The following is a 26,166-nucleotide window of genomic DNA, read 5'->3' as shown; positions in this document are numbered from 1 at the left end:
AACACCAGAAAAGGCATGACGTATCCATGCCTTTCACTAATTAAATCAAGCATATTTTAATAGGCAAGCCCACGAACCAACCAAACTGATGGGCGTGACATGGTTAAAAGCCTACAGAGAGATTACACCAGGGACAGAGCGCTTTGCGCTCAACCCTAAAAAAGGGCTCTTTCTGGACCAGGAGCTAGCTTTCTGTCAAATTGTGTGTAATTCCGTCCAGCGGTTCGGGCTGTAGTTGTCTCGCCCCCTCCCTTTTCGCAGCCCTTGCTTGACAAATCACTCAGAAACTTTCCAAACAGCAGCAGAAGTGAGTGGCAAACTAGTTTTGATCCCCATTTTCAAGATGGATTGTTGAAAGGTTTGTTGTATCTCATTTAACTTATTTGCTTAGTTCTTAACCAAAACTTTATGTGCTTATTTCTTTTTTGACTTGGGACAAGAGATGCGAGGAAAGGAAAAGAACACCACATCTACAGCTGTAGCAGGAATAACTACTTTGCAGATGCACATGAGTAAATCATGGATGGGGCTGAGATTCTATATGACAGGTCAATACCACACACCATCATGTCAGAAGTTAGACTATTCAAGGGAAGAAAGTTAAAATAGGAAAAAAAAGACCCACTCCTGCTATTTCCTCGTCTCCATTCATAATTTCTTCAAAATTAATTTTGATGTAAAATTTTGTACTGCAACTGTGGTACTCCTGGGATACCATAACAAGCAACAAAGGTAGGTTATATTTGTTTGAACTGAACAGGGCAAATGAGCCTGTGATTTCCCAAGTTAACGTTTCCATGCCAGCTGCAATTACTAAGAGATGGCCTACTACCTGATTATTTCTCTCACACATTTTCAGACATTTTGGATAATAAGCCATGATATTGTATGGAAGGTCTAAATCCTAAAAGTTCAGCTACATATACTTTAACGTAATACAAACAGAAAAGATTTGAATAAAAAAAATACTGTACAAAATAAAGACATGCAAAGAAAATATTGTGATTAAGAAACTGACCTTTTTCTTTTCCTTGGCATCATATAAAGCCAAACTAGCAAATATGGGCTCTATTTCAATTTCAAACCTGAAAAGAGACAAAAACATTTGGTAATTACTTTATTTGTTTTACTAGAAAATTACTTAGGAGAACTAGAATTCAAATGTCCACTACTTTTTCAAATCTCAATAATGTGCAATAGGAGTTTTTTATCAGTTTTATCACAGGTGAACTAATAAATGTTCTGCCGCTAACTGTATTTCTATAACACTTGATACACATAGCCATGTTCCCACACCCATCTATATGCAGCCATTATTCTACCCCGTTCCCAAGGTAGGTCTTCAGCACACAGAGCCACATGGAACACTAAGAGACTTACTCAAACGTTGGTGGGTAGGAGTCCTTCCTCACCGATATGGTGGAAGCTACAGACGCCATAATACAATTATAGACAACATAATTTGTAATACAGCAGACAGGACAACCATCATATTTGTAACAGAGTCTCTGTGTGCCAAACTCTAAATAAGGACTTTGTCTTAATTTTTAAACTTTCTCAGAAAAATCATTCAGATGCAGGTAAGCCCAGAAATCCACAGAGACGTTTTTATCTTGCATTTGCTAGCCTTTAGCCATAGTATTTGAGTGGTAAAAGTGATTGAATAGCTAGGGTTGCATGTATTTGTATTATTTGTCATTCATAGCATGGCCTCTGCTACAGGACTATTACCATACGTAGCATGCCCTCTGCTACAGGTCAAAAGAGCACTGTACAGGAAGTTTAGTATGTATGTTGAATAAGCTCTGGCAATGCCAACAGGTCTCGCCTATACAAGAGCTATTGGCTTTGCAATGTGTTTTGCCATCTTGTACACCAATGTGGCTGCTGTTCAGCATGGCTAAATGTTAGTGGCGTGGAGTGTCACAGAATTAAGTGGGTGAGTAGTGTTAAAGAGTGGATTTGTTGGAGTAGAGTGTCGTAGTGGGAGTAGAGTGTCGCAGAGTTGAGTAAAAGAGAGTAGAGTTCAGTGGTTCAATGGCAGAGAGTGTCGTAGAGTTCAGTGATTCAATGGCAGAGAGTGTCGTAGAGTGTAGTGTCAGAGTGGAGTGGTGTTGAGTGGAGTGGTATTGAGTGAAATGAAGTAGGGTGGAGTGGGTTGGATTGGAGCAGAGTGGGTTGGATTGGAGTAGAATTTGGTGAATTGTATTGGGATAGAGTGCAGTGGATTATAGTGGGAGGACTGGATGGGGTGGATTGGAGTGGGGTGGACTGAAATGAGGTGAGGTGGATTGGATTGGGGTGGTTTGGAGCGGGGTGAAGTGGAGTGGATTAGAGACTGGACAGGAGTGAGGTGGATTACACTGAACTGGAGTGGGGTGGACTGGATTGAATTGGAATGGACTGGATTGGAGTAGAGTGGGGTGGACTGGAGGACTGGCTTGCAGTGGGGTGAACTGGTCTGTGGTGGGGTGGATTAAAGTGGTCTTGAGTGGGGTGGACTGCAATGGAGTACAGTGTATTAAGATGGACTGGATTGGACGGGAGTGGGGTGGATTAAGGTGACTTGGATTGGAGTGGGATGGTTTGGAGTGGGGTGGGTGGGTGGATTGGAGTGGGCTGTGGTGGAGGGATTGGAATAGGGTGGAAGGATTTGAGTGGGTGTGTTGGGTTGGACTGTATTGGAGCTGGCTGGATTGGAGTACGTTGGGTTGGTGTGGGGTAGTTTGGGTTGGACTGGAGTGAGGTGGACTGGACTGGAGTGGGTGGACTGTGGTGCACTGGACTGAAGTGGGGTGGATTGGACTGGTGTGAGGTGGACTGAGTTGGAGCTAGGTAGATAGCATTGTTCTGTATTGGATTGGTGTGGGGTGGAGTGTTGTGGAATGGAGAGGGTTGAATTGGGATGTAGTGGAGTGGATTGGATTGGATTGGATTGAGGTGAATTGGATTGGCTTTGGGGAGATTGTTTTGGACTGGAGAGGGCAGAGTAAAGTGGGGCAGATTGTTTTGGACTGGAGTGGGGCAGAATGTTTTTGATTGCAGTGGGCCAAACTGGAGTGGGGTAGATTGTTTTGGATTGGTGTGGTGCAGATACGAGTGATTGAAGTGGGGAAGACTGGAGTAGGGCAGACAGGAGTGAGGTACATTGTTTTGTATTAGAGTGGAATGGACTGCAGTGGAGTGCACTGGAGTGGGGTGGATTGGGGTAAGGTGGACTGAACTGGACTGGGCTAGACTGGATTGGGGTGGATTGGAGTGGGGCAGGTTGTGGTGGGATAGATTGTTTGGAATTGGAATGGGGGGATGGAGATAATTGGAGTGGGGCAGAATGTAGTGGGGCAAATTGCTTTGGATTTGAGTTGGTCAGGATGGAGTGCGGTGGACTAGAGTAGGGCTGACTGTTTTGGATTGAAGTGGAGTGGAGTGGACTGGATTTGGGCAGATTGTTTTGGACTGGTGTCAGGCAGAATGGAGTTGGGAAGATTTGAGGGGGCAGATTGGAATGGGACAGACTGGACGTGGGCAGATAGGAGTGGGACCAATTGTTTTGGATCGCAGTGGGGCCGACTAAAGTGGGGCAGTTGTTTTGGATTGGAGAAGGGCAGCCTGGAGTGGGGCAGATTATTGTGCATTGGAGTAGGGCCAATGGTTTGGATTGGAGTGGGACAGAATTGGTTGTTGGAGATTGTTTTGGACTGGAGTGGGGAAGATTAGGGTGGGGCAGATATTTTGAGACTGGAGGGGGCAGATTGTTTTAGATTGGAGTGGGACACACTGTTTTGGATTAGAGCAGATTGTAGTGGGGCACATTGTTTTGGATTGGCATGGTGGCAGATTGGAGTGGGGCAGACTGTTTTGGATTGGGGTGCAGCAGATTCATGTGGGGTAGTTTGTTTTGGTTTGGAGTAGTGCAGACTGGAGTAGGGCAGATTGTTTTGGAATTGAGTTGGCAAATTATTTTGGACTGGAGTGAGGCAGACTGGATTAAGACAGATTGTAGTGGGGCATATATTTTGTATTGGAGTGGGGCAGATTGGCGTGGTGCAGACTGTTTTGGATTGGAGCGGGGAAGGTTGGAGTGGGGCAAATTGTTTTGGATTGGAGTGAGGAAGACTGGAGTGGGGCAGACAGGAGTGAGGCAGATTGTTTTGGATTGGAGTGAGGTGGATTGCACTGGAATAGAGTGGATTGGGGTGGAGTGAGGTGGATTGGACTGAACTGGATTGGAGTAGATTGGATTTGGGTGGATTTGAGTGGGGCAGACTGCAGTGGGACAGATTGTTTGGAATTGGAATGGGGCATATTGTATTGGGGCAGATTGTTTTGGATTCGAGTGGGGTGGACCTGAGTAGGGCAGACTGATTTGGATTGAAGTGGAGCGGACTGGAGTTAGAAAGATTGTTTGGGACTGGAGTGGGGCAGAATGGAGTTGTGCAGATTGGAGGGGGGCAGACTGTTTTGGATCGGATTGTGACAGACTGGAGTGGAACAGATTGCTTTGGATTGGCGAAGGGCAGATTGGAGTAGGGCATATTGTTTTGGATTGGAGTGGGGACGATTGGAGTCAGGCAGATTGTTTTTGAGTGAAGCAGGACAGATTGGGCTGCAGTAGATTGCTTTGGATTGGAGTGGGGAAGATAAGGGTGGGGCAGATATTTTGAGATTGGAGTGGGCAGATTGTTTTAGATTGGAGTGGGCAGATTGTTTTGGATTGGAGTGGGCAAGACTGTAGTGGGCCACATTGTTTTGGATTGGAGTGGGGCAGGTTGGAGTGGGGCAGATTGTTTTGGATTGGCATGGGGCAGATTGGAGTGGGGCAGACTGATTTGGATTGGGGTGGGGCAGATTAATGTGGGGCAGTTTTTTTAGGTTTGGAGTAGGGCAGATTGTTCAGGAATGGAGTGGGCAGACTCTTTTGGATATGAGTGGGGCAAATTATTTTGGATTGGAGTGGGACAGACTGGAGATAGGCAGATTGTAGAGGGGCATATTGTTTTGTACTGGAGTGTGGCAGCAGGGAATGGCGCTGATTGTTTTGGATTGGTGCATTGTTTTGGATTTGAGTGGGGCAGAACTTTGGGATTGGAGTGGGGCAAACTGTTTTGGATTGGAGTGGGACAAACTGGAGTGGGGTAAATTGTTTTAGACCGGAGTGTGGCAGTTTGGAGTGGAGCACACTGCTTTAGATTGGAGTGAGGCAGATTGCTTTAGATTGGTGTGGTGCAGAATGGAGTGGGGCAGATAGGTTTGGGGCACATTGTTTTGGACTGGAGTAGGGAAGAATGCAGTGGGGGGATTTGTTTTGGACTGGAGTTGGGCAGACTGGAGTAGGGCTAATTGTTTTGGATTGGAGCAGGGCAGATTATTTTGGACTGGAGTGGGGCAGATTGTTCTAGATTGGCGTGGGGCAGATTGTTTTAGATTGGAGTGGCGCAGACTGGAGAGGGGCAGATTGCTTTATAGTGCAGTGGGGCAGATTGTTTTGGATTGGAATGGGGATGATTGTTTCAGATTGGAGTGGGGTAGATTGTTTTGGATTGGCGTGGGCCAGATTGTTTTTTATTGGAGTGGGGCAGATTATTTTGGACTGGAGTGGGGCAGAATATTTTGGACTAGAGTAGGGCAGATTGTTTTAGATTGGCTTGGCGAAGATTGTTTTAGAATGGAGTGGTGCAGATTGGAGTGGGGCAGATTGCTTTAGAGTGCAGCGGGGCAGATAGTTTTGGATTGGAGTGGGGCAGATTGTATGGCACTGAAAGGTGCAGATTGTTTTAAATTGGAGTGGGGATGATTGTTTCAGACTGGAGATGGGTAGGTTGTTTTGGATTGGTGTGGGCCATATTGTTTTTTATTGGAGTGGGGCAGATTGGAGTGGGGTGGGGGGGGTTGGGAGGATTGGAGCATGGTGGATTGGAGTGGACTAGGGTGAATGGTTTGGTTTGGATTGGATTGGGTTGGGGTGGGGTGGGGTGGGGTGGTTTGGAATGGAGTGGATTGGATTGGTCTGGAGTCCATTGGATTGATTGGGGCGGATTGGTGTGAGGTGAGGTGGAGTGGATTGGTGTGGGGCAGATTGGATTGGAGTGGGGTGTACTTCACAAATATGTATTAAAACATAATTTTGGAAATTACACATAAAAAAGAAACAATGTCACTTTGCAAGATTTAGAACAAGATAAATGGAGAAAAAAATCTTGAGTGGAAAGTGAGAAAAGAAGATTTGGCGAAAAAAAGAAACAAGTTAAATATAAAAAATATAAAAAATAAAAGAGTATTTAATATACAAACAATCAATTTCCCTGACTGTGGGGACATTAAAATGTGAACATGTATTTCAATATTGCGGTCAAGTGTTTTAAAATTTAGGTTACATTCTAACCCCTTTTCTTGATGGCAGAACGTTGTTATAAGATACATATGAATGGAAGAAATTGGCTTTGCTTAATGAATTGTAAGTGCACCTTATGCCATGTATTATTAATTGACTGTGTCTTGCTTGAGGATATTAGGAACAAAATATAAAAACACCTGTTCATAAAATATGGCACCTTAACACAAACATTTCCACTGCAACGTTTAACAAATATGTACTTTTTGGTTGTAACTATTGCCTTGGGCCATTTTAAGAAACTGTTATATGTAAACTTTAAAGAGATGTAAACATTGTTTGCATTTTGTAATGCTTTATAATTAGGAATATTATGTAGCAAGTGTATATGTACAATTTTGTCTTAAACTTTTGTGAAATCTGAATCTTTTACTGCACCACTTGTATTAAGAGGGGAAAAAGCCAAATGCTTTAGGATGTCTGGCACAAATTGCAGTTCAGCTCAGCTGAGTGCCTTTTCTATCTCAAGTGAGGCTGGAATTTTGCTCGTGTTCTACTTTCCACCAGACACACGAAATGCAGCAGGTGACTTGTGACCAGAAGAGTCTCTTTAGTCTTTATTGACTCCTCATTTCACTAATCTTTGCATCCATTTGCTAGAACTTTAGTTCTGATATTCTGATCCACATTTAGAAGACCGATTAGCGTCTACCTAAGGAATTCTTGTACATTCTAGTTAGGGTGACCAGGCATCCCGGATTTGCCAGAACAATCCCCATTTTTCACTAGCTGTCCCAGTGGATTTCAGAAAATTTAGTTCATGTCCTGATTTTTAGAGAGGGTTGACTGAAAGGCGTAAGAGGTGCCTTTTTATGTTTTCTAAAGCAGTGATAGTTAGCAACTGTTGTAAGAAAGCAATTTAATAAACAAGCAAGATATTCACTTCACAAAAAGTATTTCATTCATTTTCTTAGTGCCTCTGCTGTAATTCTATGCTGATGAGCTTTGTCTTTCTGTGTGCTCAGTCGATAAAATTGTAGTAATTTTTCTATTTTTATTAAATGTCCCGGTTTTTACTTTAAAATTCTAGGCTGCTTTTGGAACAATCGCCATGGCTGTCAGTGCAACAGAGTCTGGCATGCTGCCCACAGCCAAGTTTAAATGTTATCCTTTGGCAAAGTACAGTTAGGTCGGATCAAAGCTTTATGGACATTGCTAGGGCTAAAAACACTTTTCCCAGGTGATTTACTGGACTTCTATTTTTTGATGCCTATTATTTCTTCACAAGATATTTTTCTCAGCACTCTAAAACGTCACTAAAGTCCTGAAAACTGTCCTTTTTTAGATACTGACCACAAACACCTCCTGCTCTTCTTTGTTACCCCAATAACCTGACCCCACCCCTCTCTTAATCGCCATCCTTAAATGACCGCTAAATAGCCTTAAACTGTGCAAACATCTGTCCATTATTCAACTCCAAATCATGTTTATGTTTACCATTGCACTTTTGTAAATGTCAGTCTATCCATCTATAACCCATATGTTCAGATTCACACTGCACAGCGTTTCTTCCTTTATAATCAAGTATACAGCCTACCTCTAAAAAGCCACAAGTAGATCAGGAGTGGCCTTCTAGTTGCTGGTAATAATGGGAATTCACGAATTACCCCATCTATCAGTCCAACAGCACTTCTTTACATGATCTCTTAAACGCCTTAGTCAAAATCTGAATACAATCAGGAGTATGAAAGGGGGGTGTCATACTCTAATCCTTGAAATTAGGGCAATCAGTAAGTAGCCCCTGTTAAAGGTGACTTTGGAGAAGATGATTCAGGCACTCATGGTTTCCATCTCTTCGCATGTACAACACATAGAGCCTCATCTTCAGACCACCAGCCCTGTGGTGGCAGTCAGGACTGCAGCTGCTGTGGTGGTGTGACCAACACATAAAGACCCTGGCGATCAGACCACTAGGGTTCCGCCAGCACCGCTGGGTTCAGTAATCCCGACAGGCTAGCAGTGGCAGAGATTGTAATCTGCCAGGGCAACGATGCACTGCTCTTCTCTGAGGATTACGACTTTGTTCTCTGCCGGCCTTTTCATGTTGGTTTCATCGCCATGAAAAGGCTGGCAGAGAACAGGTGCAGAGGGCCCCCTGCACAGCCCATGCACTTGGCATGGGCAGTGCAGGGCTCCCCCTGCACTGCACCCTTGCAATTTTCACTGTCTGCTGTGCAGATAGTGAACATTGCCAGGATGCTGGTGCACCCTATGGTCTACAGCATTGCTGCCGGCTTGATTACGAGCCAGTAACAATGCAGCAGTCTGTTTACTGCTAGGTTGGCTGGTGGAAATCAAATTTTCTGTCCAACGGCCTAGCGAGACACGCCTAATAGTTCCGGCGGGGTGGTCACCATTATGGCAGCAGCTACCCTGTCAGGAGTTTGGCGGACGGGCTTTCCCGTCCGCCAAACTCATAATGAGGGCCCACACTGTAGAAATATGATTTTATTATAACATTTAGCCAATGGTAAACTTACAAAAACAGGTGGGTCTGTTATGTTTGGAGCTGGGGACTATAGGAGAAATCAAGAGTTCTATAATATCAGCATTACTCCAAATTCCTATATATCTCTGAATATATGTTTTGGGGCAGCTTCTAGAAGCTTCCAAACAGTATAATGTATTAGAACATGCATCTGGAACTTGAATAGACAGCCATGCATGACTAGGAAATGTAAATATTAAGTTAAGGAGGATGAAAAACATTTGTGCCCAATGCCTCGGTGCCAGTCAGTAAAATAAAACCTGCTTTCTCTCATCCAGAAAGTCCACTAAATGGATGGTATTCTTTGCAGCATCTGCAGGGAGGCACACAGCAAGGTCCATATTTGTATGATTATACTATGCTTTCATCATACTGACATTGTAAAATCCTGGCTGACTACAGTCAGCCATTTAGTGAAGCAAATGTCAATGATTACACACTGGAGAATTTTGCAAGGTACAGTTCAAGTGGCCTGGCTTTTCTTTCTGCGCCGAAATCAGACCCATGACCTCTTGTTGCTGACATTATTATTGGTCTCTACTACCATGACCTTACCATGTCATGGCTGATTTCTTTATATAAGAGTCAGTATTGTAATTTCTGGTTAACGGACTGGATTTACAGTACAACTGCATTTTCATACTCAAGACGGCTGCTATGGAAATATTTACATGATCGTCATGGTTGGTATGCTTGGTCATCTACCTCAGTGGTCTGAGCTGCAACCCTACTCCTCTCAACACCCACCTTTCAGTTATACCAACCATCTGTCAATAATAGTGGGCACTGAAAAGACAGATTAGTGACTTAGCGGCAAGGGTGTGGCAATGGGTATGTATGATGGTGTGTCTAGCCTGTCTGCAATGGGTGATAATTGCAGGATAATTTGGGAGGGGTGATAACTCAGAATCAGAGGTTTAAGGGAAGTGACCATCTGAGTAATTATCCCCTTGTTCATCTGGTGCTCCAGGGGCCCACTAGCTATCCTGAAGCTGCATTGGAGAGGAGGGACGTAGAGAGGAGGTGAAGGGAGGAAAAGGGAAAAGCAGTTGGAACCTTAACTGTTACATTAATACTGATGGGCATTATGTCCTAGTACAGAAATTAAAATTGAAGGTAATCACTTTGGCATCAGATTTTGTTTAGGCATGTATTCAGTTTGGTACAATGTACCAGGCATGCACTGCATGATCCCTGGCACAAATATTTGCTGTTTTTGTACCCAGTTGTTGTTTACCGGAAACACCATTTTCTCACACACACACTTTTTTGTTTCGAATAAATATTGCCATTGGGTACTGTTGCAGACCATAACCTATTACAGTATTTATTTAGTTTCCCTTAGAAATAGCTGTAAATCCTAGTGCATTTTAGAAAACAAATATTAACAAACATTGGGAAGCCAATTGCTCTAGTATTGGCTGCCAGCCTTTTAACTTTGTCAATGCTTGGTTTTGTTTTGTCATGGTTTTTGTAAAATGAATACTTTGGGAGCTACCAAGCCTTCACTAATATAAAGAAACTGCCTAAAAGCAAAAATATGTTTTGGTCTTAAAAAGCACACATTGCCATACTAGTTCCTTACACTGAACAAAATAGGTTGTGTGTGAATGTACTCCATGTGAAAGAGCAGAATGTCGTCACTTACTGTGAAGGTGGCCAATGGCTGAAGTAAGCTTGACCCACTGCCCCATACTGCATGTTGTAGTGGGCAGAGGGAACATTTGTGTTTGACAACAACAGATCAATGGATAAAGAGGACTGACTGAAAGTCCCTATAAGTAAATATATGTGTAATTTTAGTAAAGTCAAAAAGTGGTAGATAACCACAGACCTAAAAATGGTGCTGTAATGTGGAGGCTTGAATCCATTTTTCATTAACTTTATTTAGGGAAGGTTGGACCTCGCCCTTTCTGCAGGGTCAGCCCCAGACCTTTTGCCATTTCCCTCCACTTTCTGCTGAATTTGTTTTTGTTGGCTTTAGGACTCTGGACACTTTACCACTGCTAACCAGTGCTAAAGTGCATGTGTGTGCACTCTGCTTAAAACATGGTTACACTGGTGTATCCACAATTGGCATATTTAATTTACTTATGAGTCCCTAGTAAAGTGGAATACATGTGCCCCGGGCCTGTTAATTAAATGCTACTGGTGGGCCTGCTGCATTGATTGTGCCACTTCAGTAGGCCTTTAAACACAATTCAGGCCTGGCACTGCAGAGCTTCTGTGTGCAGTTCTGAACTGCCATGTAGACATGGCAGGCTATAACTTTCCTTTTTAATACATATACATCACCCCTAAGATAGGTCCTGGGCAGCACAGGGTATAGTATATTGAAAAGGTTGAACACTGACTTTTAAGTTTTACATGTCCAGGCGGTGAAAAAGTCTTAAATTCTTTTTACACTACTGCAAGGCCTATCTCTCCCACAGGTTAAAATTGAGATTGCCTTATTACATTTTATAAGTGTAAGCTCCAATTGGGAAGAGATGGGACCCTCAAGTTTGGTGTCTCTGGAATCACAATTTAAAATCGCAACTTATGGTGAAGTTGGATTTTAAATTGCAATTCTGTAAATGCCACTTTTAGAAAGTTGGTATTTTCTTACTTTAACCACTCTGTGCCCCTGCCGGTCTCTGAATACAAGCCTGGGGTGGGTGACAGTTGGGATGTGTGCATTCTCTCTAGACAGCAAACACAAAGGAAGCTTAGTTGTCCTTGATGGGCCTTCCACATCCTGATGGGCTCTTAACATCTTGATGGGTCATCCTGGGCAGGATGGGAGGGAGGGGTGGACACTTGCACCTCAATGGGCTGTGCTTGTTCCCACACAAAGAGCTGCATATCCCCCTGAAGTGAGTCTGGAGTCAGGGCAGGAAGGGCACACAAAGAGCTGCAAGTCCCCCGTACGGTGAGTCTGACATCAGGGTAGGAATTCTGTGCACTTCAAAGGCTTCTCTTTGAACTCTCCCCTACCTGTGCTGCTGAAGGGACAGTCACTCTGCTGGTCTTTGCTGGACTTCTACTTTGCTGTGCCTATCCTGCTGCCCAATGCCCTCCTTACCTGGGATGAGGACTGGACTCATATCTCTACATTCCACAAACCAAAGTGACTCCAAGGGCTTGCCTCCTGTTCTTAAGTCTCAGGGACAAAGACTTCATTCCAACCTGCAACAGCACCTCGACTTTGCTTGCTGCAAGTCTTGCCCTGTCAAGTGGTGCCTATCCAGTCCTGGGCCCTTGGAAGTGGGTATAAAGTACTGCAACTGTAGAATTCACGCACCGCCAGCACTGTGCCAGTCGGAACCGACACATCTCCCCTCAATGATGATGCAGCACCACTGCAGCTGAGGACAAAGACATCACATTGCCAGCTGCATGGCTCGAAGACGAAGCAGCACCTTTATCGCAAAGGGGTTTGCCGACAGAACACTGTTAGAGGACATTACAGTGACGTCTGTGCGGCTCGACAACGCATCTACGACTGCACAGATCGGGACCGACGCAAAGCCTGCATCTGCAAGGATCAAGGCGATGCATTGCCTCCTCTGCTCCTTGCATAGAGTCTTTGATGTCAATGCAACCATCCATCCAAGGTACCTTATTAGCAGGACAAGGTTGGTTCCTGTATCCAACCCTGCGCTCCATCGTGGTTGGCCTGACCTTTCAGAATTCATCTGGTCGCATCCATCCAAGGTACCTTATTAGCAGGACAAGGTTGGTTCCTGTATCCAACCCTGCGCTCCATCGTGGTTGGCCTGACCTTTCAGAATTCACTAGGTCTAGTGCAACCAGATAGTCCCAATAGGCACTTTATGCTTCTTAGCACTATATCTGAAGATGTTCATTAAAAATTAATATGTCGACATCTACTTAGTGGAGTTTTGGTCTTGTTTTGTTCATTAAATTAAGCTCTATTGTTCTAACCAGGTGTGGTATCTTTTTGTGAGGTGTTTTCACTGTTTTACTGTTTTAAGTGTTGCACAAATACTTTACACATTGCCTCTTAAGTTAAGCCTGCCTGCTCTGTGCCAAGCTACCACAGGGTGAGCACAGGTTAATCTATGTTGTGTATCTGACTTACATTGACTACGCTTGTGGGTCCTGCTTGAACAGGGCGCCACCTCTGCCAACCAGAAACCCAAATTCTAACAGGGAAGACGTTTCAAAACCATGCTGGAAAGCATCTTCCCGATTACTGACCAATAGTCAGATAGAATATGCTAAACAGAAACCAACCCTGATTGGCCAAATGGTGACCAATTAAAACCATTCAAACAACCTGCTGTATCAGTCAACTTGACTGGCTGCAAGCCATCCAATTAAAATTGGTCCTTTAATTCAGTTCAGTATAACTTAAAACTGACAAGCCAATCCGACTACCTGGAGGCAGCCTACACTGTTTTACAGTCAACATCTTTAAATGCAGGCTTGACTGAAAGAAAATAATACATTCAAACTTACTTAAGGGTTAAACATTTCACCAGCAGTCTCTGACCAAAATGTTCTTTTGGAATTTCGGGGACACAAAGTCGCTCAATGGGCTCCTCCTGTAATTAGACACAAACTGCAATTAAGACATGTTTCCATCTGCTGTTATAGGCAACAGCCACATAACAAAAATAATTAAAACAAGCACTTGCAAATGCAACAGGTCTTGGACTCCAAAGGCTAAGCACTTGCTGTGCCAATTTGTTTGCACACGTAGTGTAAAATCTTGCAGTAGGTATTCTATATGAGAAACCCCTTTACAAGATGACCATCAAAATTCGCACATGCACCATGACAATCGTGGATGCATATGTTGTAATGCATGTGCACATATGTATTGAGGCGCCTCCTCTATGGCATGTGCATACACTTGAATCATGATGCTGCAAGAGCATGCCTCATGCCACACGGTAGCCATTTTAAATTTACTGTTTAACATGGAAGCCGGCCATTTTAAAATGGCAAACTCAAATGTGTAAAAAAAAAAATATATATATATATATATATATATATATATATATATATATATATATATATTCAATGTGTGCTTGAAAAGGGATGTGAACAACCTGATGGCATGTTGCAGCTGCTCGGCCTTCATGATAAAAATAAATAACCCAAAATAAAATAACAACAAAATAACAGGGGGAAATGAATAGGGAGCGAGGTAGGGAGCATCATAGAAGGGCAGGTCAAATGATTGCACTTTGCAGGACTGGGAGCATCAAAGAGAAGGGGGTGGGAGTCAAAACTGAGCTTGTGAGAAGAAGAGGAAAAGCAGCGGAACAGAGCAAGCGATTTAGATCTGGGTGCAGCACCTTTACACAATAAATATGTTTTTTTCTTTATATTTTCTATTTGTTGAGAATAGCAGCTATGGCAGTAGTTGTCACCTCACCTCTTCCTAATGTAAACACAGCAAACCCACTGCTAAGTGCAAAATGCATCAGTACGACTTGTCTTGGACTGAAACAGAAAGATTTAGTGGCCTCTATCTTGGGAAGATTACACTAATAATGGTAAGGAAAATAATTGGATTCAGCTAAGTGTCAATAGGCTTTTATGTTCCTCTTTGAACATGTTACCATATACTCAATCTACTCTGAAAATCTTTACAGTGGGTATCGATCTTTAGTCTGTTCCATTAGCAGAAACAGCACAATTAGACAGTGTAACCTTTCAGGCTTTTTCTCTCAAGTTAACTTGTATCCAAAGAAAAAAAAAAAAGTTATACAGTCAAATAAATCAGCTCGTTAGCAAACTTTAGGGTTTGAGAAAAAAGACAAATAATAACAAATCATATGATCAGGTTACTCATGTTTTTTAAAACCGCTTTTATAGAAAAACATCTGATGGGGTGTTCTCGCCTGCTGACCGTCATGCCCTATTTTACATTTACTGAACAGTGTTCACCTGATCATATTAAAACTGTGTAAATACTGAAAATACTCTTAGGTTTATTGTCAAGAGACATTAGTCTAGTTTTTGCATGCAATAGCTTTAGTAAGACACATGACATTATCCCGCCACACTAAGGTGGTCATTATGAACATGGCGGTGTGGCCCGCCATGCCGGCGGTGGCGGGGAAACCCGCCAGCCGGCATGGCGGGCCACATAATGTAGGCCCTCACTCACCGCCAGGCTGCCCCTGTCAGGCAGCCTGGCAGCGGTCGGTATCATTATCTGACAGGGAAGCGGTGCTGCCCCTTGGATAATGATCCCTTAGCCTCCAGACTTTCCCTGGAGGGTTTTCCCCGCCAGGGAAAGGTTGGCAGAAGGGGTGCACCGGGGCACCCCTGGGGCCCCATCGCGCAGGTCACTGCCCGTATCTGCGCGATGGGTGCAGCTGCACCGGCCTCACGGAGGCATTGGCGGTAGCTCCATGTGGAGCCACCGTCAATGTCCCGGCCAGGCATTACTCTGGGCCGACGTGTTTCCGCCCGCCGGCCCAGTGGAATGTTCACAATACGGGGCGGTGTTCAGGGGGAGCTGGCGGTCGACAGAAAGAACGCCAGCATGAACATGGCGGTTTCGACCACCGTGTTTATTATGAGGGCCGAAGTGTGAACAGAGGTCCAGATAAGCTGATAAAATCCGAGTACTCTTGCTAAAGTAGCATGTATTTTCTGGTGTTTGTGTTTCTGCTGTCAAACGCAATGGCAATTTGTATTATAAATGCACAGTGTGTATGATAAATATGTATACATATTCAAATTCTCTAAATGTACTAATTACTTTTCAACATGGAAAATTGTTTCAATAAAATAATACATCAGTTACTACTTTATCTAGTAGTATACTCTGAAGCTGCTTTTTTCTGTACTGGTAAAGAGGGAATTCTTTAATGAACGCCTAAAAAGATTTACAATTGCATGGCCAGAGCAAAGTTACGGAAGCTTTGTAGGCCTATTTCAATCAATCAATCAATCAATCAATCATTTTTAGAGTGAACTACTCACCCATAGGGTCTCAAGGCACTGAGGGGTGTGTCCTCAGAGTTCAGTTGAAGAGCCATGTGTTGAGGTCCTTCCTCAACAGAGGCAGCGATGGCAACTGTCTGAGTTGAAGAGGTAACGTGTTCCAACCTTTTTCTCCAAAGTAGGTGAAAGATCTTCCTCCAGCCGAAGACTTCTATATGTGGGGTACGTTGGTGAGTGACTGCTGGGACGAGCGTGGGAGGTCTGGAAGGGGAGTACCAAGTGATGCAGTGGTTGAGGTAGCTGGGTCCAATGTTGCGGAGGGCTCTGTAGGCATGTAGAAGGAGTTTGAAGTTGATCCTTTACTCAAGGGTGAGCCAGTGGAGGTCTTTTCGGTGTTCTGTGATGTGTTCTCAGGGGGGGATGTTCAAGACAAGTCTGGCGGCGGCGTTCTGAATTTGCTGCAGCATGCTCAGGTTCTTCTTGGAGGTTCTGGCATAGAAGGCATTACCGTAGTCAAGTCTGCTTGTGATTAGGGCGTGTGTCATGGTTTTTCCACAGTCGGTGGGTGTCCATCTAAAAATCTTCTGTATAAGTCAGAGGGTGTGGAAGCAGGTGGAGGTGAAGGAGTTGAACTGTCTGGTTATGGTGAGTGTTGAGTCGCAGATGATGCCAAGGTTTTGTGCGTGGTCTCTGGGGTTGAGGGGGACTGCCGAGTGTTGAGGGCCACCAGCAGTCGTCCTAGGCTGAGGAGGAAGGTCCCAGGATGGGGATCTCTGTCTCATCGGGGTTCAGCTTAAGGCAACTCTCTCTCATCCAGGTGGCGACTGCTTCTATCCCATCCCGAAGTTCTTCTCGGCTCTCAGGTAGTTTTCGGTCAGGGAGATGATCAGCTGGGTGTCATCAGTGTAGGAGACGATGTTCATACCATAGTTCCTGACAACGGGGGGTGTGGTCAAGTAGATGCTGAACAGCGTGGGGCTCAACGGTGATCCTTGGGGTACTCCACAGCTGATGTCTGTAGGTTCTGCCAGGTGTGGCAGGAGCCTGACTTTCTGTGTTCTGCCTGTCAGGAAGGAGTGTATCCATCAAAGGGCCTTGCCGCGTATGCCTGCTGTGTAGAGTTTGGCGCATAGGGTGCTGTGAGCTACTGTATCGAAGGCAGGTGAGAGATCAAGTAGGATGAGGGCTGCTGTTTGGTTGCAGTCGAGGAGCGAGCGGATGTCGTCTGTGGCAGCGAGCAGGGCGCAGAAAGTATGTCCCAATTACCACCATGTAAGTCGTGCAGGTGTCCCCTTACAAAGACTGCCTGTGCTAAGGATTAGTTTCTCAAGAGACATGTGCACTGGCTAACCCATGCTAGTAGGTGCAGCACTCTACTTCCCTCCACAGACCGGAACTCTCTTCTCTGGTTGAGGTCAGTGTGGTCCTTTGTAAGTAGATGAACCAGGTCAGCGAACCAGACTTAGTGAGACCAAGCAGGAGTCACTGAAATGACTAAATAACTAGGTGTAACACATCTTGTCAGAGGAAAGATGTATATTATCATCTCCTAAAATCAAACAATAGGCTGTCTAGGGCATAATGGTTCCTTGTCCATCCATGGAGCAAACTGATTGCACCTGGTGGTGAGGACAGTGACAAAATCATCAATGGTTTGTACTTTCCAGGCCCAAAAGATAGATTAACCTGGTCTAGTTGTGAATGGATATGCCATTTAGAGCAACCTGCTGTGGCACTGCTGATCCCCACAATGTGTGAGCTCATTACGTGCATGCAGGGCTGTTAGGCACCTTATAATACTCCTACTGCTAGCCTGTAAACCTGCAGAGATGGGTGCCACCTAGCATTCTCACTTTGAAGAGAGCATTGTTATTTCTCAGAGAAGATCAGCATCACTTTGTATCTTACCACTAGAAGGAAGATGTTTCATACTAGATTGTGTTTAGCTCAAAAACATATATGAGCAGGGATACATTTGGTTTGTTTCCTCCACGTCATGAATGGAGAGATCTCTGCAATGTGCTGCCACATCTGTACTCTGATGAGAGGGTAGAGACCACAAGCTGCAAATAAAATATGGCATGTGAAGGGAGCATCTTTGCCAAATTTGGGAGTTTAAGCCCACCATCTCAAAGTTGGGACCAAGGATAGCACAAGTAGGTTGAGTTTAGCTAGATTCCCCAACCTCTGGTCCTAGTAGGGAATGCACATGGAGTTTGGAACATAATCCCCTTCCTTTATGCAGAATATCTGAGATACAGAGGTCTCTGACAACAACAGTCCAATATGGTCTTGATATTCATGAAGTGATTCATCATCTAGTAGATGGCCATTACCTTCTCAAGAAGCAGGAAGGCAGGCAGGCCAGGGCCAAGGTGGCGACGGAGACAGATGATCAGTTACCAAGATCCGCATCAGGCCTCTAATTCATTCTAATTCATCCTATTCAACTCCATGAAGACAGTGCTAAAATTGACAGACATTCCGCAGGCCTCGGGAGCCGAATAGATGGGTAGTGGTGCTGCCCAGGCAGGGCACTTAGAAGCTGCTGAATCCACGACGTGGCATGGCTGGAGTAAGGCTGCTGGGAGTAAGATGCTGTGGAGGCCTTGAATCTTGTCTGGCAGGTACCCCTGATTGGAGTTGAGCTAACAGGTCCCCTGAGAAGCAAGCCACATTCAGTTAGCAATTCGGAGGAAAACCTTGGCTGAAAGAGTCTGCGATCCGGCACCGGCACCCATCCGCAGCAGTAGGCCGGGACTGGGTGTGCTGGTGATATCATGCCGGAGGAGGAGGGACCGTCCCTGGGACATGAGCGCAGAAGGCCCGCACAGCCCTGTACCCACCCGCCAACCATCAGCCTCCCAATGTCAGAGGACTAGAGAGGGTGAGATCCTCAGCAGGGAACTCCAATGCACCTTGCAACGCAAGAGGAGGGAAGGAAGAAGAAACACTGAGGTGAAGGGCAACCACGAGGAAGAAAAGAATGCAGGCCCCTCTAGTGTGCACATACAGGAAGGGGCCAGACCCAAGACCTTGGCCAGATAGGAAATCCTGTGGGCCTTGGAGAACTCTCTCTTCCGTAAGGAGGAGAAGAAGGGAAGGACCAGAGATTGGGCCCAGGCTTAGGGGGCAAAGACTGGAGCCTGAATAGACAGCCTCCCCTTTGGTAAATGAGGCCATCACCACACTGGCTATAAAAGTAAAACCCACCACAATTACAGGGGGAAGCCGGGAGGTTTCAATACACTGGCAATGGTCCCAGTACCCATCAGCAGCGGCAGGCTGCGACCCGGGTTGACTGGCGATATCGCACTGGAGGAGGAGGGCCCTCCCCTGAGACGTGAGCGCGGAGAGCCTGCACTCCCCCATATTCATACGGCTACCATCAGCTACCCAAAGTCGGAAAACCGGTGAGGGCGTGACCCGGCAGTCGGATGCTCTGATGTGCCCTGCACCAATATTGGAGAGAAGGAAGGGAAGACACCAAGGCAGGGGGCTGCCACGAGAGAGACAAAGGCTGTTGAAATGTCCTGTGCACACTCACAGGACTGGACCCGAGCCGGGACCTCAGACTGGATAGGAGATCCTGCGGGCTTTGGGCCCTGGCTGAGATGGCAGAGACTGAGGCCTGACAAGATGGCCCCCCTCCAGTGAATCAGGCCATCATCACACTTGCCACAAAAGTAGACCCCGGCAGAAACAAAATTTTAGTGGTAAGTTCTGGGGAGTTACAATACACAGACAAAGGGGCAAGAGGCCAGAGGAAAACCCACAAAACTGGTGGTGAGAGTCTTCTGGAGAAATCCTTTCTTTCTCTAGGCCTGAAGATAATTAAACTGGCAGGACAATAGCAAAGGAAGGGAGCATTAACATAAACGCCAGGACAGCAGGGTGGCCAGTGAGAGGGACAAAAGCCATGCAGCGAGCCCAATTGGGCATCAATCCACAATCCCCATAAAATAACGGTGGTCTGCCTGGTGACAGGGGAGGACCCCTCCCCCCATTCGACAGGCAGTTGCCAAGCTAGAGATGGGAGAATTCTCCCACCAGACCTCTATAGGGCCACAATAGTAGTAATCCAAAAGACAGGGAAATCTCAAATCCTATCGCCCGATATCCCTCCTCCACACTGAGAAAGATTATGCTGACAATACTCGCCTCAAAACTGATAGCAGTCATAGCAACCCTGATCCATAAGGACCAATAAGGCTTTATGCCCAAGAGGTCGACTAGATTCAACCTCCACAGACTCTATAATCACCTGGACACTGTACAAGTGCGGGAGAACCCTCATGTGTTGCTGTTCCTAGAATCCGAAAAAAGGTATTCAATGCTGTTCATTGGCCCTTCATAACACATGTACTGGGAAAATTCGGGTCGGATCGAAAGTCCTGGCATGGATAGCGTTATTCTCCATCAAAAGAGGAATGAGACAGTGTTGTCCACTTCTCTGTCACTGTTCGCTCACACATTGGAGCCCCTGGCCTGCATAGTTCGAGCACACCTGTATACTGCAGGCTCCAGTATAAGAGAAGGGGAAGGGGAGGGTGAAAGCATTTCCTTATATGTCGATGACATCCTCCTATACATCACACGCCTGCGACATTGGCCGGAGAGTTCAGAATAGTCTATAGATAACGAGTTCACACAGGCTATACAATAACAAGGGCAAATCAGGGTTATACCTAGTGCGAGGTGACCTGGCTCAGTTACACCTTCCAGGCAATCTATGCATAAACAAGGAGGGGTTAAAATACCTGGGGATATATGTGACTCTGGACAGGGAACGCCGTCTCAACCAAAACATCAGAAGGCTATGGTGGAGTTCCACAGAGACAAGGTGGAATCTAACACTACTAGGAAGGACTGACATTTTCAAGATGATCACCCTATCAAAGCTATTGTATGTCCTCTTGGAGCTCAGCTGCCCGGGCCCAGAAACAGCACAGCGGTGGGACCCCAGCCCTACGCAGCGGGCCGGCTCGTGTGGTAGCAGACGAGAGCAGCGCCTGGGGGCCGCGTGGGGTGCCCTGAGATTTGGAGGGCATGCCCTCGGGCTGGACTGGCCGAGGGGCGGCGACGCCGGCAGGGCCGCGCGTGGCTGGAGGCAGCGGCTGGGCGGGGTCCATGGACAGGCGGTCGGTGATGGTGGCCGGCCGGACCTCGGCCCGCTGCTGGTGACAACGGGGGCTCTGGACTACGGGCCCTGGAGGAGGCAGTGAGTGGGGCCCACAGCAACTGTGGAGCTGCAGGGGTGCGTGTGGCAGAGCACGGCCTGGGCCTGCGGCCTATAGCGGGCAGAAACAGCGGGCTGCACCGCATGAGGAGGCCTCGAGGAGTGGTAGGTGCTGCGGGGGTTGCTTGGCCTCCCCGCGATGTGGTGAGCGGGAGAGGCCTCGCGGACATGCCGCGCTAGCCCCACAAGGGATCTGCGGGACAGCTCGGCCCACGGGGTGACGCAGCGCAGTTTGGCGGGACGGAGTACAGCGAGGATACTGAGATTTGCGAAGCTGTGTAATTGCGGCTGGCTGGCCCTAGCTGGGCCCGGAGGCCTGGGGGTGCCTGGAGGCAGGCACTTAAAAGGTGCAGTGGCTAAGGCTCCCTTATCTGCGAAATAGTAGCTTGAACGGCCTTGGCGGGGCCTGGTGGTGTTGCAGACGGCGTTGGAGACTCAGCGGGACGGGGCGGCCCGCGGCGAGGAGAAGGAGAGCTGATGGAAAGGACATATTTGGGGGGCACAGTCAGTGGCCTTGTGCAACGGAGGAGGTGGCGATGGCATCTTCCAAGCCCAAGAGGGACCAGTCGGTTCGAGAGATGCTAACTAGATCGCACCAGGCGCAGAACCGCCAATCGAAGGCCGCGGCTTCGACACGGGGAGCTGACCAGCTGGGCGACATGGAGGCAGAGGGTGAGGCACCCGTTACAAAGAGCTTCCTTACCTCTCTGTTTGACTCGCTGCGGGTAGACCTGCAGGAACTTTGCAGAGATATCTCCCAGGCAGTACGCAAATTGAGATCTGACATTACTTCTTTGGGGGAAAGAGTGTCCAACATCGAGGATAACGAGGTCTCCAGAGAGGGGGAGGTTGAGCAGCTTCAGCAGAAGGTACTCCGTCTACGCGAACAGCAGGAACAGTTGCAGCTAATGGCTGAAGACTTAGAAAACCGCTCCTGGCGCCATAATATTCGCATCAGGGGGCTGAGGAAGACAATATCCGAGAGTTTGTTACGGCCTTATTTGGGTTCCCTCTTGTTGCCTGAGATTTTGTCGGAGATCATTCTGGATCGTGTTCACAGAGTAGGCTGGGGGGGGGGGGGTAGGAGTGCCGGGATGCGCCCTCCCGATATTCTGGCATGAATCCATAACTTTCAGGTCAAGGAAACAATACTTCAGAGGGCGCGGAATCTGCCGCAGATTCAGTTTCGGGGGCATACCCTGCAGCTTTACCAAGATCTCTCTGTGTTGACGTTGCAGAGGCGCAGAGAGTTCAAGCCTGACACGGACCATCTCCGGACGACTTCCACGTCCTATACTTAGGACCATCCCTTCCGTCTGGTGTTCCGATGGGGCAATCAGTTGAGACAGGTGAGAACGCTCCAGGAGGCCCGTCGGCTGCTGGGGATGGACATGGCGGAGAAGAGAGGTGGGTCCCCCGGTGGGGGCCCTGTAGGGAGTCGACCTGGATGGGGTCGTAAGGAGAAGAGGCAGAGGCCGTCGCGACCGTCATCCAGAGAATGAGTGCGGGAGAGACAAGCGGTTTTGAACAGTGAAGCCCGTAGGCCTGGATGGTCAGTGCTGGTGCGGGGAAGTGCTGGTGGGCAGTCCAGCAGTGGTGAAGTGGACTGGACTGGGGCAGGGCCTGGGTGGTGGGGCTCCGGGAGTTTGACGCATGCTTGATGTGATGGTGCATCCCTGATTTTGGTTGGAACCCTTCCTCGCTGTGGATGTATCACGGAGGACTTGGACGCTGGTTGATTTGCACCTGTTGTGCCTTTTTGTCTGGTTGTACTGTACCCCTCTACAGGTCATTTGCTTATTACTGGAGATTATGGCGGGATTCCCTGTTCGCCTTGTTCCGGGCCGCTTCAGCGCCGGGCCTTGTGGTAATGGCCTGACAACTGGCTTAACGTACGTGGCCTCAATAATCCTTCGAAGAGGCTGGCGATCCTGTCCTTCTTAGAGCGCTCCGGGAGTCCGATCTGTCTGCTGCAGGAAACGTATTTACTAGCTGCGGACACGCACCATATGCGCTCTAGGTGGTTTCCGCAGCAGTATTGGTCCCCTGCGTCCACGAAGCAGGGTGGTGTAGCGATTTTGTTTTCAAAGTCCTTTCGTGGGGAGGTAATAGCAAAGATTCATGAGATCAGGGGTAGATATTTGGCTCTGAAACTCCGTAAAGGCTCTTTCCACTTCACATTAGCTAATATCTATGCACCTAACACACAGCAAGAAAGTTTAATAGAGCAGGCGCTCTCTTCGACGTTTACGACCTCAGACAGGGCTTTATTAGTTGGCGGGGACTTTAACATTGTTCTGGACAATCATTTGGATCGGTCGGGGCAGAGGTACAGGCAGACGGGGGCTTTAACCACGGTGGGGCTCCAGTGGCTCGCTGATTGTGATCTGGAGGATATCTGGCAGGCGGCCCATCCAGGTCTGCATGACTATTCGTTCTACTTGGCAGCATCCAGAACGTATGCGCGCATTGACTATTTTTTGGCCTCCTCGGCATTCCGCGCACGAGTTCAGGAGACGGCGATTGAGCCACGCGCCTTGGCAGATCACGCCCCAATCACTGTGACGGTCTGCGCGGAGGCTAACCCTGTGCGGGGCCTGGGGTGGCGATTCTGGGATACAATGTTGCAGTCTGGGAAGGTGGTGGGCTCCTTGCGCCGTTCGATTAGGCATTATCTTGAACAGAATGACGATGGACAGACTAGCATAGGAACATTGTGGGAGGCGCTTAAGGTGGTCGTGTGGGGGGAGGTGATCTCTCTCGTGGCAAAAGAAAACAAGGTCAGGAGGGATAAGAGAGAGGCCCAGAAGCAGCGTGTGGCAGCTCTGGAGCGTCCCCATAAATCTACAGGAGCTCCTCAAGTATGGAGGGAGCTGGAACGGACGCGATTGCAGATGAAGAGATTGGACTGGGATAGGGCGGAGTTTGCATTAGCGCGCCTTAAGCATAAGTACTATGTTGGGGGCAATAGAAGTGGGAGGCTTTTAGCCCAGAGGTTGAGAGCCCAGCGACATGCCTCAGCAGTGCGGATGGTGCGCTCTTCCTCACGAGGAGAGGCTCACACAGACGATCAGATTACGGAGGCCTTTGCTGATTTTTATCAGGAACTCTATGCGGCAGACGCAGCTATTGTGCGCGATCCTTCCCCTTATCTTTTTTACTGCGCCGTAATGCCGCTTCGGGAGCAGGATGTGGCTTCTCTCGACAAGCCTATTCACCTGGAAGAGGTGATATCAGTGATTTCACGCCTGAAGGCTGGGAAGTCACCTGGCCCGGATGGTTTTACTCCACTCTTTTATAAAACTTTCTGTTTGGAGTTGGCCCCGGTGCTAACTTGATTATTCAACTCCTTCACAGATACACATACGCATGTCCCTAGCAAGCTTGATGCTATCATCATGGTTATGCCTAATCCCGGGAAGAGCCCAGAGGATTGTGGCTCTTACCGGACAATCATCTTCTTAATACTGATGCCAAGCTCTTTACGTGTATACTGTCGCAGCGGTTAAACTCTTATATGCCTGGGCTTATTGACCCGGACCAGGCGGGCTTTATCCCTCACCGACAGTGTGGGGACAACACAACACTAAGCGGATCCTACATCTGATTGACAAGACACATCGGTCTCGTAGAGAGGCCCTTCTTCTTACTATCGACGCCAAAAAGGCATTTGATAGAGTGCACTGGCCGTATCTCTTTTGAGTGTTGGAGCTTTTTGGTATAGGTCCGACATTCTTGACGTGGGTTAGGTGTGTCTACAGCCACCAAGCGCGGTGGTGCGTGTCAATGGCACGGTTTCACTGCCATTTCCAATAGGTCGAGGAACAAGGCAGAGGTGCCCACTTTCCCAGCTTTTGTTTGCGCTCTATATGGAATCCCTGGCACAGAGGCTTCGTGATGTCCCTCATATTACGGGCATTAAGTTCGGGGGGGAATCGCCACCTTATTATCCTGTACACGGATGACGTGACCCTCTCGGAGCCCATGGTTTCGCTCCCGGCGCTTGTGGAGGCCTTGGAGGCGTTTGGTGCGATCTCTGGGTTCAAGGTGAATATGCAGAAGTCGCAGATCTTGAATCTTTCAGTATTGTCGGTCCATGCAGCGGAGTTGCGCTCTAAATTTCCTTTTATATGGGCAGCGTCGCATATTCCATATCTGGGGATAGTTCTGGCGAAGACAGTGGCAAGGACGGCCCATTTGAACTATATGGCCCTCTCAAGAGATATAAACAGGGACCTAGAAGCATGGAGGAAGTTTAAATTGTCATGGTTTGGTAGAATAGCAGCCATTAAAATGACTTGTTTCAGACACTTCCTCTCACTCCGCCACCTCGTACTGTGGCGACGCTTCAGGCGGCGCTCATGAAGTTCGTTTGGGACGGGAGGCCTGTGCGGATTTCCTGTAACACGTTGTTCCGCCCTAAAGCTGAGGGGGGGATTGGCAGTGCCCTGCCTGTTAAAATACTACCAGGCGGCTCAGCTTCGTTTCCTGGTTGAGTGGAGTTGGCCGCTGACCGAAAAGCATTGGTGTTTCATGGACCAGGCGGTGGCTGGTTCTCACGTCTGGAGAGAGCCTTAGTTGCGGCGCCGGCATAGAGCAGCGGGTCTCTACTCCTCCCCTATTACGGGAATGACTCTTGGGGTGTGGGATGCGGTGGCGTTCCGATGCGGTTTGACGACCTTCCCTTCCCCTATGACTCCGATCTGTGCAAATCCAGAGTTTATGTTCAGCTTGAGCTCGGAGGGCATTCAGCGTTTGCATGCAAAGGGCTGCAGAAGGGTGGGGTGCCTCTTTGATGAGGATGGTATTATTCCCTTTCACCGGCTCTGGGAGACCTATGGCTTAACAGAAGCGGATAGACTATCTTACTATCAGGTTCGGCATTGGGTGCTGCAACCAGCGACCAGGTCTTTAGTCGCTAGAGCGCTTACGCCCATTGCCAAGACAAAGGGGCAGCTGCGCTGGGAGAGGGAACTGGGGAGAGAGCTTTCGGAGGAGGAGTGGGAGGACATCTATTTTAGAGTGCACCACACGGCGCATCATGTCCTGGGGGTTGAAACGGCTTATAAGCTTGCTACTTCCTGGTACTATACCCCTGTGAGGATCCATGAATGGGACTCTACAAAGTCTGGGCTT

The 26,166-nt window shown here is 47.5% G+C and overlaps 1 protein-coding gene across 10 annotated transcripts in view; it reads right to left on the bottom strand.

Annotated features, from left to right (window-relative positions):
- Nucleotides 1–26,166, bottom strand: part of DOCK7 (dedicator of cytokinesis 7) — a 1,022,674-nt gene that overhangs the window by 786,957 nt on the left and 209,551 nt on the right. For all 10 annotated transcript variants that reach the window (XM_069232530.1, XM_069232531.1, XM_069232532.1 and 7 more), the window contains exons 7-8: nucleotides 13,344–13,429; nucleotides 1,019–1,085 (exon numbers count right to left, since the gene is read on the bottom strand). In XM_069232530.1, coding sequence (XP_069088631.1) covers nucleotides 1,019–1,085; nucleotides 13,344–13,429 — 153 coding nt within the window. The remainder of the gene's footprint in view (nucleotides 1–1,018; nucleotides 1,086–13,343; nucleotides 13,430–26,166) is intronic.

This window comes from Pleurodeles waltl, chromosome 4_2 (assembly GCF_031143425.1).
Source record: "Pleurodeles waltl isolate 20211129_DDA chromosome 4_2, aPleWal1.hap1.20221129, whole genome shotgun sequence".
In the NCBI taxonomy this organism is placed as follows: domain Eukaryota; kingdom Metazoa; phylum Chordata; class Amphibia; order Caudata; family Salamandridae; genus Pleurodeles; species Pleurodeles waltl.
The sequence above is the reverse complement of the archived record's forward strand: the minus strand, read 5'-3'. Positions and strand labels throughout refer to the sequence as shown.